Source organism: Morone saxatilis, unplaced genomic scaffold, assembly GCF_004916995.1.
Source record: "Morone saxatilis isolate NCDOM2014 unplaced genomic scaffold, NCSU_SB_2.0 Contig17, whole genome shotgun sequence".
Classification (NCBI taxonomy): domain Eukaryota; kingdom Metazoa; phylum Chordata; class Actinopteri; family Moronidae; genus Morone; species Morone saxatilis.
Genome location: NW_023339729.1, coordinates 3,721,707 through 3,734,918, shown reverse-complemented (window position 1 = coordinate 3,734,918; position 13,212 = coordinate 3,721,707). Strand labels below are relative to the sequence as shown.

General features: G+C 41.8%; 2 protein-coding genes across 5 annotated transcripts in view; both read right to left on the bottom strand.

The window, feature by feature from the left end:
* The window catches only part of LOC118326827 (cyclin-dependent kinase 12-like), an 11,240-nt gene extending 1,166 nt beyond the window's left edge, over positions 1-10,074 (bottom strand). The window contains exons 1-5 of one of the 4 annotated variants that reach the window (XM_035659935.1): positions 6,266-6,404; positions 3,665-4,204; positions 3,419-3,562; positions 1,347-2,781; positions 348-423 (exon numbers count right to left, since the gene is read on the bottom strand). In XM_035659935.1, coding sequence (XP_035515828.1) covers positions 2,413-2,781; positions 3,419-3,562; positions 3,665-4,162 — 1,011 coding nt within the window. In that variant the 5' untranslated portion in view covers positions 4,163-4,204; positions 6,266-6,404 and the 3' untranslated portion in view covers positions 348-423; positions 1,347-2,412. Of the gene's footprint in view, positions 1-347; positions 424-1,346; positions 2,782-3,418; positions 3,563-3,664; positions 4,205-4,518; positions 4,806-5,612; positions 7,484-8,165; positions 8,262-8,351; positions 9,028-9,759 lie in introns of those variants that run through there. The other 3 variants (XM_035659934.1, XM_035659932.1, XM_035659933.1) reach the window with 3 other exon arrangements.
* Positions 10,075-10,955: 881 nt separating this feature from the next.
* The window catches only part of scrn2 (secernin 2), a 10,528-nt gene continuing 8,271 nt past the window's right edge, over positions 10,956-13,212 (bottom strand). The window contains 2 exon segments of the mRNA XM_035660184.1: positions 10,956-11,976; positions 12,465-12,621. Of these exon segments, the coding sequence (XP_035516077.1) occupies positions 12,469-12,621 (153 nt within the window). The 3' untranslated portion in view covers positions 10,956-11,976; positions 12,465-12,468.

Below are 13,212 nucleotides of genomic sequence, written 5' to 3'. Positions count from 1 at the left end.
AAATTTGAGGTTTTTTGGGGATCACCAAAATTGTTGTAATTCTGCAACACTGGGTCTTACAGGGTTAAGATTTCCTTTTCTGTTATTACAATAAGATTTCAGGACGGAGAAGAAAGATATTCTGTGAGGTTTTGTTGATTGGAATTTGTCTTTACCTCTAAAATGTAAAGTATATCTAATGCCAGAAAGTATTATTATGCATGGGTAGTGATTAATTACACTACTGGAAAATAAACAAGCTGCTATGCTCACAATACAGAAGCCGTGACAAGCCACAACATTTATCAAGTTTCCAATTCTTCAAAGACACATGCTTTTAAAATTCAATGTTCTCGAAGTTTACTTACTTTAATCAGTCTGAGAGGTTACAGAGTCGGCTGGGTGGGTCCGTTTTTGCTTTGCCTTCTGGTTAAACGCTTCGAGCTAGAAAAAATAAAAGTGGATCAAGAAGACAGAAAATCTCCAGACAGTGTGTTTTATAATTATATTATATATGATATAGGCTTAAAAGAAAGAACTCAGAGCATAGCAAGTTCAATATTGTCACTAAAAATATGTTCTAATTTAAAATATCAATGTTTTTTAAGTTACACTGTTAAGCGACTCACATAAACTAAACAATAAATGCCAATTCAGCTACATGACATACCCATCGTGTATATTGCACACACAGCGGATGGATTTTTATTTTCCACAGTTCAGTTCAACTACGCCTCCCTTTAACTTACGTAGCCTATCCTTACAGGTGGGGAACATTTACCATTTCTGTAATGTCTATGTTGGGAAATACAACAACAAAAAACAGTCCCGTCATTGGTAATCCTGAACAAATAATGAATGATTAAATGAATAAAGCCACGTGGGGCTTTAACTAACGATTATTTTCATTATCGTTTCATCTTTCGATCATTTCCAAAATGTCAGAAAGTGGTGAAAAACCATCACTGTTTCCAAAAGCCCAAGTTGAAGTTGAAATGTCTTTTGTTCACACAACACAAAGATATTCAGTTTACTGTGATAGACTGAAGAAACCAGAAATTATATTATAGTTTACTCAAAACATATAATAAATTATTGAAATAGTATTAGTATTAGTATAGTTAATAGTTCACAACTAATTGATTAAATCTGACTAATGGTTGCAGCTCTAATGCAGCTTGTATTTCCATAAAATGACACTGGGAAGGTCGGAAAATGAATGAATCTGTTTTATCTGAGAGACTTAGTATGGAAGAACTTACTGAAATGTTCCGTAACAAATAATTCACTGTTGCAAAGCTACAGGTTGGTGACAAATTCAAGGAAAAATTGCTAATAATTGATACTAAAACCAACACTCCACCAACCTTTTTACGCAGGTTCGCCTTTATTTCCTCCTCTGTTGGCGGCTGTTTTTCCTCGCCTGACTCCACTGGCTCCACTGGTTCCTCGGCTCCAGCGACAGCTTTGGAGACAGCTTCTCTGACCTGATTCACTAATAAGTCAAGGTTTTTTCCACGTAAACGATACCTCTGCCTGCAGCTCTGAGTGGTTGGCTGCTTCGTGGCGATGACCTGCAGGCAGCGAGGCCCAGAAAACGAGCCAATCTGGCCTTCGCTTGTAGACAGATCTGGATTCACTAATAGGTTAATGTCTTGAAGATTATTGGGATGAGGGTAAACCATGTTAGGTGCCACTGCAGAGCCAGGAAAGTGATGGTAGGCGTTCGGTGGATAAGCATGCCTGCTGGGATAAAGGTAGGGAGGAAAGGCACCCTGAGTATTTGTCCAGTGAGAATTTGTAGCAGCAGTGTAGGTGCCACTGTGGTGGGCACTGTCCTGGGAGTACTGGGACAAACTGTAATCTGGATGTGCAGAAAGAGCAGCAGGGTGGGGATATGATTGGTTTTGTGGATGTTGATAAGTGGCAGTTTCTTCTGAGTTTATTCCGTCTCTGTGCCTCTCTGCTTCTTCTCTTTCTTGGCATGTCAGTCCATCTCCGCTCCTGTCTCTCGAGCTACTGTGTTCAGGCGCTCCCTTCGAGTCTCTGCTGTGGGAGGGGCCGGTACTAGCGCTTCTAGAGGTCGACCTCGAGTAGGAGGAAGAGGATTTCCTGTACTGTCTGTGGGAGCCTCTCTGCAGACTCTCCTTCTCCCCTCTGCTGTCCGCCCTTTTGCCCTCATGCTTCTTCCCATACAGCCTCTCCTGAGTCCGGTCTGCTAATTTGCTCATCTCTTCCACTTCCAGACTGAACCCCAGAGTTTTAAGAATGTTCTGGAGCTGTACACTTTGTTCATCCACCTTTGGTTTTTCTTCTTCTTCTTCTTCTTCTTCTTCTTCTTCTTCTTCCTCCTTCTTCTTCTTCACTGCCGGGGGAGACTTGGATCGACTACTAGATCCAAAACAGAGGCCTGCTCCGTCATTCTTCTTCTCATCATATCATATCAGGTAAGTGATCACTGAGGGATCTCTCATGACGATCTCTCTTGGACGGGTCGGCCCTCCTCTCTCCACTGTTAGTCCGACTCCGGCCCAGCAGCGAGGCTCCGCTGTTGGATCGCTGGCTCTCGCTCCTGAAGGGCAGATCTGGCTTGTTCTCCATGGCAGGGGGCTGAACGTCCAGGAGCTCCTTACCTAAAGGGAGATCCTCACTGTCATCGTTGACGATCCTACTGAGCAAGTCCATGTCCACTCCTTTGTTGAGCACGCTGAGGAAGCGCTGGAAACCCTGGTTGGCGCTACTCTCCTCCTTGGCGGGTGAAGTAACACTTCGGCTGGCGAGAGGCGGTGAGATATCAGGGACCTGGGAAAGGTCAGGAAAAAAACATTGTTTATTGGTTAAACATTCATTCATAAAGGCAGGGACTCGAAGCAACCTTCACTATATTTATACGTTTCTACCAACCAAGGATTATATAAACGGAACGAAAGAAGAAGAAAAAGACATTCTGTAACTGATCAAAATGTCTTATTGTAACACCTTTAAAAACTACAACCCAATTAACTCTTTCAGTTCACAGGAAGATTTAAGGCACTGACTGTAAAGAAATATTGACTACAGTACTAAACTGTTACAGTGGCATCAGATATCATCGGTTACAATATTATCTCAACAGAATATGTATATAAATAAATGGTTGTCTTTATGTGTTAACCCTGCGGCTGCTGTCCAGGGTCCAGGGTACAGTGTCTCTCAACCCGTGCATGCTGGGAAAGGTTTCAGCCCCCAGTACAGCATATAGAACAAAGATGGATGAATGGGTACATTTGATGATTATTAGTTCGTAAGTTAAATTGTATTCAACTTTAAGATGAAACACTCCTTTAATGTATGATTGTGTGTTTTCTCTTATTCAGCTTTTGTATAGTAAGTTTTGTACGTTTTATTTATATGTTTACTAAATATAATGTCAATGAGATGGCTATGAAATATTACAAACCTCTCTGTTTGTTGGTAAAACACAGAGATTACTACATCTCTGCTTCCTCAGTGCATTCACTCTGAGCTTCAGGGGATGGTCTTCCTGCAGCAAAACGTCCTTGCTCCGGCTGGAAGAGTTCATTCTGTCTTTGGAAGAGCGGACCTGAGCAGGAAGAGAGGAGGCAGTACAGTATACAGCATATAGGCCTCTGCAAGCTGAAGAGAACTGTATTGATTATTGGATATGAATACATCTGTTACTCACCACTGACAGAAAGCTGACAGAATGCCGTTGCTGCAAAATTAAATTCACCCTGTCTTTAAGACTTGCACTTGTGCATGTAGCCGACTGTTCATTACAGGACAAGCCCAGAGGTGTCGCCTCCTTCCCAAACGGTTCAACCTTTTTCAGAGCAATAGCAACTTTCTTTCGCAGTATCTTCTCCTCTATCTCTCTAAGCTCTATCCACTTTCTTTTCAGCTCTGGATCCTCCTCGTCCATTTCAAACGGCTCTCCGTCTGGGTCCTCCACTTCTGGCTCTTTAATGTAAAAGTTTTGCGAGGGATGACAGAGCTCCTCTGATAAATGCACCCCCATGCTGCTTTGTGGTTCATCAACAGTGTATGTTGAGTGCTGGCAGTAAGTGTCCCAGCTATCATCAGTTCCTGGGGCATTGTGCATGCTGCTGTTAACAACAGTCTGGTGATTTAGGTCCAGATTTCTCTGCAGTCTTTGAAGAGCTTCCCAGTTAAATGGATTCATCCTTCAGTCAGTCTCTGTTGCAGTTTATGAAGTCAATACTCTCTGTTAAGCAGAAACAATGTGGACAAATGACTGAGGGTTAATAGCACAGACTTAATAGAAACTGTCCTTTTAGACAAGCGACTGTTACCATCAATCTCTGGGAACCAAAGACATTAACTTAAGTTAGCTTAAATATTGATTGCTTTTGTGGTAAGACAAATCCAAGCGTTTAATAAACCCAGGCTCTGTGACACTATAACCTGCTGCAATATAAGTTATAAGTTGGCAAATTAAGGACCGAACAAACAACAAAACCCAACTAATCTTGCTTTTTGATAGCTTGAGGTTAGCTTGACAGCTAACAGACTGTTTACCTGCTGCTCATAGGAGCCCTTCCTCTGTCGCATCGCGGGAAAAATGTTTATTTAAAGGCCGTTACTCCGAAAACTAGTTTATTGGAGAATGAACAGTCAAAGGTGAGCTTTAAACGGGTTCAGCAGCAGGAAAGGACAGCCCTTAATGTCAGAAAAAATAGTAACTAACGTTAAATAAGTGGGGCCAAGACTGCTGTCACTGCTTCGGTGCTGTTTAAAATAGATAACATTAACAGCGCCACCTGCTGGATGGAGTACCGACACTGCAGGATAAACACATTACATGATGATATACTTCAGTATGTGCTCTTCCTGTGCACATGGGACAGGAGACTAGGGCAACTGGAGGCTGATGGGTCCACACAGTGGTTCCTTATTCATTGTGTCAGTACCTGATTATCTACTGAGCTCACATCTTCACCTGTCAGTTCTTAGGTTTTAAGCTTTTGAAGAGTGTTTATTATTCGTCTCCTGGTGCACTGCAGTTCCATGCGAATTCTTATAAACTCCATGGATTATCTGTGCTTTGTCCTTACTGTGCCTTTGCTTAACCTCCTCTATATATCCTGTACATAGGTATGGCTCTCGAGGATTTTTCCTCCTTGGAGGAATAGTATATTTAAACTTTTTTTTTACTGTTTTGTTAATAGGGTTGGCCGTTTGATTGACTGTAGTGTGAGAAGACTGTATCTTTAAACTGAAAAATAAAAACGTATGTCAGAAATAATTAGTCCTAATGTAATATCAACTATTGTGAGCAGAAGCAAACACACAGCATACATATACACGCACTGGCAGTTTGTTTTACTCTATATCTTACTCAAAGTCACTACAGCTGCACAGATGTTAGACGGTGTAGTGAAACAATCCCTATATATACACATCCATATATTGAATATGTATATATAAATATATATAAATATATATATATACAAACTATACAGAGAGTATTGGCTGTGGTGTTTTCCGACTTCTTCCTGTTTATGACAACAACTGAATGTACTGTGCAACCTGCCAAAGAGGACAATTTCATGGGACATTGTCACATCAAATTTCCTCCAACAGTTAATGTGCAATTAAACAGCTCTTCACCATTTATTTCAAATCACTGTTTAATATTATGCAATTCAAATATTTACACACTTTTCTGCGTACATGAGTACACAAAAAGAAAACATGTCAACCGGACAAACAGAGACGCTTCAGTGTAGAGCGAGTTTTGTTATCGTAGGTCGGCCAAAACCATCTGAAGACTAAACACTGGATTATGGTGCCTTTTCATTAGAATGAAGGCATTTAGCCTACAGAAAGACGTCTCTAGATAAATATTTCAACAAATAATACAATGTATCAAATCATGGTGTTTAAACTAATTTTGAATAACAAAATTAACAGACAAAGTTTTCGGAAATCAATAAACACTTGTTTAGTGTCAGTGGTTATTTTAGCATGGCATTGTGCTATGGGTAAATGAAGAAGCTCCCTTGAACACTACCTCGTGGTTTGTCATTTAAGTTGTGGTCAAAAACTGTTAGTGACACTGTCTGTGTAATCGTTGTTTTGGCTGATTACAAATGCTCAAAGTTGATTTTCTTTTAGGTGACATTCAAATGTGTGTTTTGTGTTTAAAACAGGACCCCCCAAAGGCGCAACTGTTTTATTACTTTATGAATATCTCTTTATTATTCTTTAGAGGCATAAGATACTTACTCAACTATATTGGTATGTTTTAAAGGCAAATTCTCACCGTATAACTTCTCTAACGTCTTCATCCAGGTTGTTTGGTTTCAATGACCTGCAAACAGCGGGGCCTTGACACTGTTTTGGATTTTTGTGTGTTGTTCAGAGGCTGAATTGGCAGGTTCAAAAATGGCTGAGGATTACTGATGTGTTGTGGGAGTAGGTGCCTCGTCTGAGCGAGTACTGATGGAAAAATATTCAAAGGTGGGACACGGGGGTAAGGGAGGAAGGGAGGCAGGCCAGGCAAGAAAAGCCCGGGGGGCAAGTTAGGAGGCGGAGGTGGGTACGGCAGCGGTGAACAGTTTACTGGAGAGTACATCGGCATGACTAGTGTAGGAGATGGCTCTGACAAAGGGTACGTGGGGTTTTGAGAAAATGCTTGACCATCAGCAGTGCTTTCCTGGGAGTTGGTTTCACCTTCCTCACGCTTCTGCAAAACGCTACTGCTGTTCTTCTGGCTATATTCAACGGCTTGATGTACCTGTACTTGGTGTTCCCCTGTTAGATCCCTCTGAGCACCATAGTCGTCTTCTTTCACGTAATACTCTCGGGTTGACGGGCTAACACTAGACCTGCTTGATGATGATCTACTTTGCTGTCTTGGTGAAAAAGCTTGCCTTGTGTCCTTTTCCCTGCTTACTCTACGATGGCGGCCCCCGTCACCGTCCTTCTTTCCGTATAACCGCTCCTGGATCCGGTGTGACATTTGGCCCAGTTCCTCAAACCCTAAATCAATGCCAATGGCCTGCAAAACATCCTGCATGTGCCTGTGCTTGTGCTCATCTTCAGGTGCCGGCGTGGTCTTTTCCACCACTGACGGAGACCCGGATCTACTGTTGGAGCTAAAGTAGCTTTGTTCTCCTTCACCCCTTTGCAGAGACTTCTCATTAGACAGAGATCGCCGCTTTGGGCTGAAGGACCTGTGACGAGGCTGTGGAGAAGCCAGTCTCTGGGATCCCTCGCTCTTACTCCAGTGGCTGGCATTTTGGTGGCTTCCCCCCTGCCTCCCGGCACAAGTGGGAGACCACAGACGATCTGTAGCGCTCATGAAAGAGGACGGAGAATGTGGCTGATCACCCCCTTTTGTAGAGGTCTGAGTCACTATTTTGGTGAGCGTGGCGACATTCACACCCTTGTTGAGCACGTCGAGGAAACGCTGGAAACCCTTGGTTGACTTCTGCTCAAGAACAGCGGCACTTTGGTTGTTGACGTCACTCTCGTAAGACTGTCGGGAAACACCGAAAAAAAGCTGTTTATGTAATTATTTTATGCAAGCTTTACTTGACAAATATATTTGTAGTATGGAACAACCTGTGAGTGTTTCCGTTCTTGAGGATTTTGGTCATACTTTGATTACTAGAGCTAAGAGCGCGGGCACACACACACACACACACACACACACACATTCAATCGCCAGTTGTTGGGCTGACACATCACCTAACCCCACCTCAATCCCATCAATCTGTCTGAATAAGGGTAAAAAAGAGCCTTGTGTGGTAATCACCATCTCATTTGCGTGTATTTTTTACAGTGTGGTCAACACATGCTGATGGCCACAGTGACCACAGCAGACCTCAGGCATGCAGTGTATTTATCTGTCTCACATATTACGTTTTACAGTGCACACTTACACATCAACTCTACAATGAAATTAGTAAAACAATTTAAATACGTTAGACAGCTGTCTATAAAAACTACTATAATGTGCATCCCAGCTTCCCATTGAAGGTCACCCATATATACTTTGTATAGTAACGCTTTTATGGAGAGAGGAGTGTCAGTATGGATCTGTTGTAGCAGAAAGTACACGTTACTGTATTCACCTCCATACTGAGACAAAAAACATTTTTAAGGTAAAAAACGCAGCATCTGCCAGCAACTCTCACTGATGATAATGACAAACCCACCTGTCCGGCATTCAATGGAAACCTTGCTCTGTTTTGGCGATGATCCTCATTATCTGTGGAAGGGCTGTCATTCCTCGCTCTGGGTTTGGCATAACTCTGTTCGATAAAGAGGAATACTTCATTAAACTACATGAAAAATAAACACAGTCCTTACACTGTCGCAAACACACGTTTATTGTGACTGACCTGTGTTGAGCGATCTTGTGATCGTGTCCTCTCTTGTGAGCGGTCCCGGCTCCACTCATGACCATCTCTATCGTTGTAATATCCTGATGATCGTCTGCAAGTTAAATCATCGTGTTGTTGCCTGTAGGTGAACTCCTCATTCCGATATCTGTGTCTGGAGTCTTGTGATGTTTTCCTGTATTTGAATTCTTCCTCCTGTATTAGTGTATGTTTATAATCACTGGTTACGTGTGCGCGTGAAAAACTGTCTGGTGAATGCCTGCTTGCTTTATCCTCAGACACACGCCTGTATCTGTAATCGTCTTCATCACCCTCTGTAAACCTTCGCCTTTTCTTTTCAGAAACACTCCAATCAGGTGAGGACATGCGTCTCCTCACTGGGCTTTTTCTGCTCCTGTCTCTGTTCAACGAGTCTTTACTGTACAGCCTCATAGGGGAGTCACTGTACTCTCTGCTCCTGCTCTTCCTCTCTGCGCTACTGTGGCCATCCCCACCGTATTTATAATGGGAATCCCTCGGTATGTCTCTGTGAGGGTCATGCCTTTCTTCCCATCTGGCATCATAGCCGTCCCACTGCCTTGAACTTCTGTCACTGTACTGCCGACTGTGACTGTGCTCAGACCTGTTTGAGTACATTATCTCACAGCAGCACCAGCAGCTGAGTGGACGTCAAAGGCTGCAGCAGAGAAAAAAAAAACAATCAGCTTTAAAATTATGAGGCAAAGAACTCAGAAAGATTGATAAGCCAAACCTAGATCATAGACAGGAAACAATCACTTATCTCACACTGACTTATTCATAAATAATAGTGTTTGGTCTCTTATGAGCTCTAAAAGCATCATATATAATTCATGCATCCATTGTGAGTTCAGATATTTCTTAAAGGATAATAAAGGAAGTGAGTTTTGCTGTGGGAGTGCGATCTTTCCATCAGAAACAGGCCTTGGAGGAGCCACAGTACACACTCCTTACACCATCGACTGCTCTTCTATTGCACATGAAGGAGTCAGAAATACTTTAAAGCACGGGACAAAAGTAAAGTTACAGAAACGTAATATGGACTAAGATTGTGCACTTTTCCCTCCAGGTTACAGAAACCAGAGACTCGTTACTCAGTCAAATCAGCGGCTGTAGTAACTGTTAGTGAACAGCAGCTGAGCCTCGAAGGAAAGGTTAGATTCAGTATATTGTTGGCCATTATTAGCGTATGTTAACATTAGCTGGCTATACTAGCAGTTTGCTAACGTTAGTAGGCTGGCTGCAAACTAACGTTAGCATGGCAGAAAATATCAAGCGTTGGTTAGCTGGTTAGCTGTAGCTAATATGAAAACACCAAACGCACTATGTATTATCAATAAGCGTCTTGTGATTGTCTCCAGCCAGCAGCGGTAGTTGCATTAGTACGAACCGTTCTGCCTGGTGATAAGTCCGTTACAATGAGCGCTGGAACGCAGGGGGCAGTTTATACATCAACAACTAACGTTAGCACGGTTAAACATTGGGGAGCAACCTAACGTTACGTTACGTTACCTTTCCGTTGGACGACTCCACTCTCTCTAATGGGGTGGAGCAGGGAAAATGCTGAAACTAGGCTTGGATATTTATTAAAGTAACCAACAACAAGCCGCAAAGCAGCTGGATAACATTTTTAACCAAGTTGTTCAGGTGGTGCCGCCTAAGGTTAACCACCTAACTGTTTGCTTTTCCACCTCCCCCAGTCAGTAACAAGGGATTACCGCCACCTCCTGGATGGAGTGCGAACAACAACATGCTTCTGCTCCTTCTTCTTCCTCGGTGGGCAAACCATTTTTTTTAATATCATGGTTGTATAGCGCCACCCATTGGGCTGGAGTGCAGTAGATAAGAAAATGATGTAATGCTAAAGAGATTTTTTTTTTAAAACTATGAAACCTCTCCAGGAGATGACTTACATTAAGACAATTATAATTACAAGTTTTCGAAAAAGTTATGTTTAAAGGTCCAGTGTGTAGGGTTTAATGGCATCTAGTGTTGTAAGAGCAGATCGCAACTCCCTCGCTTCACCCTCCGTTATAGTGTTTTTTGTTTTTTTACAGAGGAAATTTCTGATATCTCTGGTTCACTCCTCCTCTTTAACACTCCATAGATCAAAATATACTTTCAACAGCCATAAAAAAATACATTTGGGGAATCTTTAGGAATAAAATGTGATATAAATCAGGCTATGGATGTTATACAAGCAAACCCCTCAGTAAAAACCTTCAGAATAGAGAGAGGTATAAAACTGGAAGCTTTGGTGTAAGTGCTAATGATGTGGAGATTTCTGACCCAGAGTATGAGAACATTTTGGGTGTTTTCTTTCCACTAATCTGGAAGATGTTATAGAAACAGAACAGCCCAACTCTGTGGACTGATACATGCCTTGTTTGATATATTCTGTATATCTTATAAAATGAGAAACAGATGTCCCTCACTGCTGCTGTCCTATGGTCTTTGCAGCTCTTCCATGATGGGACAGATTCAGGATTGTACTCTAGTTGACATCATCACTGCAGGCTTCTGGACTGCTTTCTGGTTCAACGAGATGTGTTCAAATTCAGACAGAGATGCACATTATCACAGACATAATGTGTAAGTGTAGGCCTTTTTATTTAAAGTAGACATCTTGACATGTCACAATAGGAATTCAAAATAATTCATACTCATTCATTTATTTTACTATTCACATCCAAGCAACACAGAGTGATGATGAAAATAAACCCTGGTCCAGTATGCAACTTATACAAGTGTGAAACTTGAAGCCACCAGTGCACAGTGCAGCAGGAGACATTGGGTTTGAAATGAACAAAATTGGCATATTCATAGATTTTTAATGATGTAGAAGTAGATGACTTTTTAAGGGTTTTAATATGGAAATCTTACTTGTTTTGTTTAAAAAACACACCAGACACACATTATTTCCCAGCAGATTATCTGTATGTCTTAATACATGTCCCAAGGGGATCTTTAACTTTACAGACACACTGTACTGGCTCATGTCAACATTTTGCAAAAGCAAAATTTACACGCTTCGGTGAATCTCCCTTTTGGGGGGCTAGTAAGATCAAAAGTAGATTTTTATTCTGAGCAGAGGGCTGAAACAGAGAGAAAAAGATGCACGTACACATTTGCACAAATTTGGATGCACTCTAACATTACTAATACCTACAGTTGCACCACTAGGATGGCCAGAAAGCTCACAGCACACTCAGGACAGACTATGCACATTCTTTATTAGATCACTTCCTACAGGTAGCCATCAAATGACAACCCACTCATTTGCAACAACAAACAAAATGTTAAACAAAAATGCCGTACTCACAGTATTTGTGCAACTTCACACAGCTCTACATAGGCGCCTGTGTCTACATCATTATACTCACTAATGAGGTGCAGCCATTGCTCCCTGGGTAATACAGATGATAAATATGCTCCAATCACATGTGCAGTTTAGACATTTAGTCTGTGTTAATGATGGAATGGTGTCAGGGATGTGTGTTGTGTGAGTGAGGCGGAGGCCCCGACAGACCAGGAACACTGAGTTTTTGTCAGTCTCAGGGCCTTCTCCTGCAACTGTGCGAGAGCTAGGGATGTCCACCTGAGGGCGCTGTAACAGAGGACAGTTAAACACAGCACACATTATTTAGCTTTGCTGGGAACACACAGTCACTATCACACTTCCACACATCGATATTTCTGTATTTGCAGATAAGAGACATCAGACACCATCTCAACTTTCAAGTTCTCATAATGGTTTTGATCATTTCACTTCACTGCCTAACTGTAGTCTGTTCACAGACAAATGCAAGACTCAATGATCTTGAAAATCCTCATCAAACTGGGTTTGAATCAGATGTTATATAGTTTGTTCTTAAGTTCTGCATCTATTTACCAAGTGAACATAGGAAAGACTGACTATCTGACTGCTGAGAAAGTTCCACTCTCAACCCTTTACAGTGCTTTTTATACTATTTTCTACTGTCATACATGTTCATCACTACATTACTGTGCTCCCAAGTTGCAGTTCCAAGTTTAACACATTCATGCACGATACAAAACCAGACACAGCCAAATAAAGCTCCTGAAGCCTCCCACCTCCTCACTGGTAGAACTTAATCTCTGTGTCCACGCAATCGAAAAACAAGTCGCCCAGTTCGTCTCCTGGTATCTCTCCATTCAGCATGGCTGAGATCTCGCTCAGACACTGCGCCTCCAGCTCCCTCAGGATCTCATAGATGGCTAAACCCTCGTCCTGACACGGACAGAAGAAGACAGAGAGATGTCAAAACAGTAACATGTGGGTGAAATAGTGCTGGAATTTTTAAACCTGCTTAAGCAGTGCAGCGATGTGACTAAATACTCAACTATGATCAAGTAATAAATGAATGTACATTTACAAGAATCCAGATCCAACTTGCAGCCTTTTGAAAGTAAATTTAACCAGACGTCTGCTGCGGGAGGTGCAGGTTTAATGACAGTTGCTGTTGTCACACACCTCCATTTCCTCTATGGACTAATCTGGGTTTCTACATATATTTTAGCTGCTCACCAAAACAGCAGCAATAGCTGTGTCCCAATTCCATACTACATACTGATAATATACAATGTGTACGACTATTTTCAGTTAGTTAGTTAGTACAAAACATCTGTTAACTGCTTGTTCAATGCATGAACCAAAATACATAAACCAAAACTATGACTTTGAAATGCCACTGCCGATTAAACTTCAGTAATTGAAAGTAAAATACATGCTATGCCGAAGAAAGCTGCACAAAACATGTATGTACTTATATGTTCTGTGGCCCTTGTGTTGTATATGTATTTATATGTTCTGTGTCTTTTT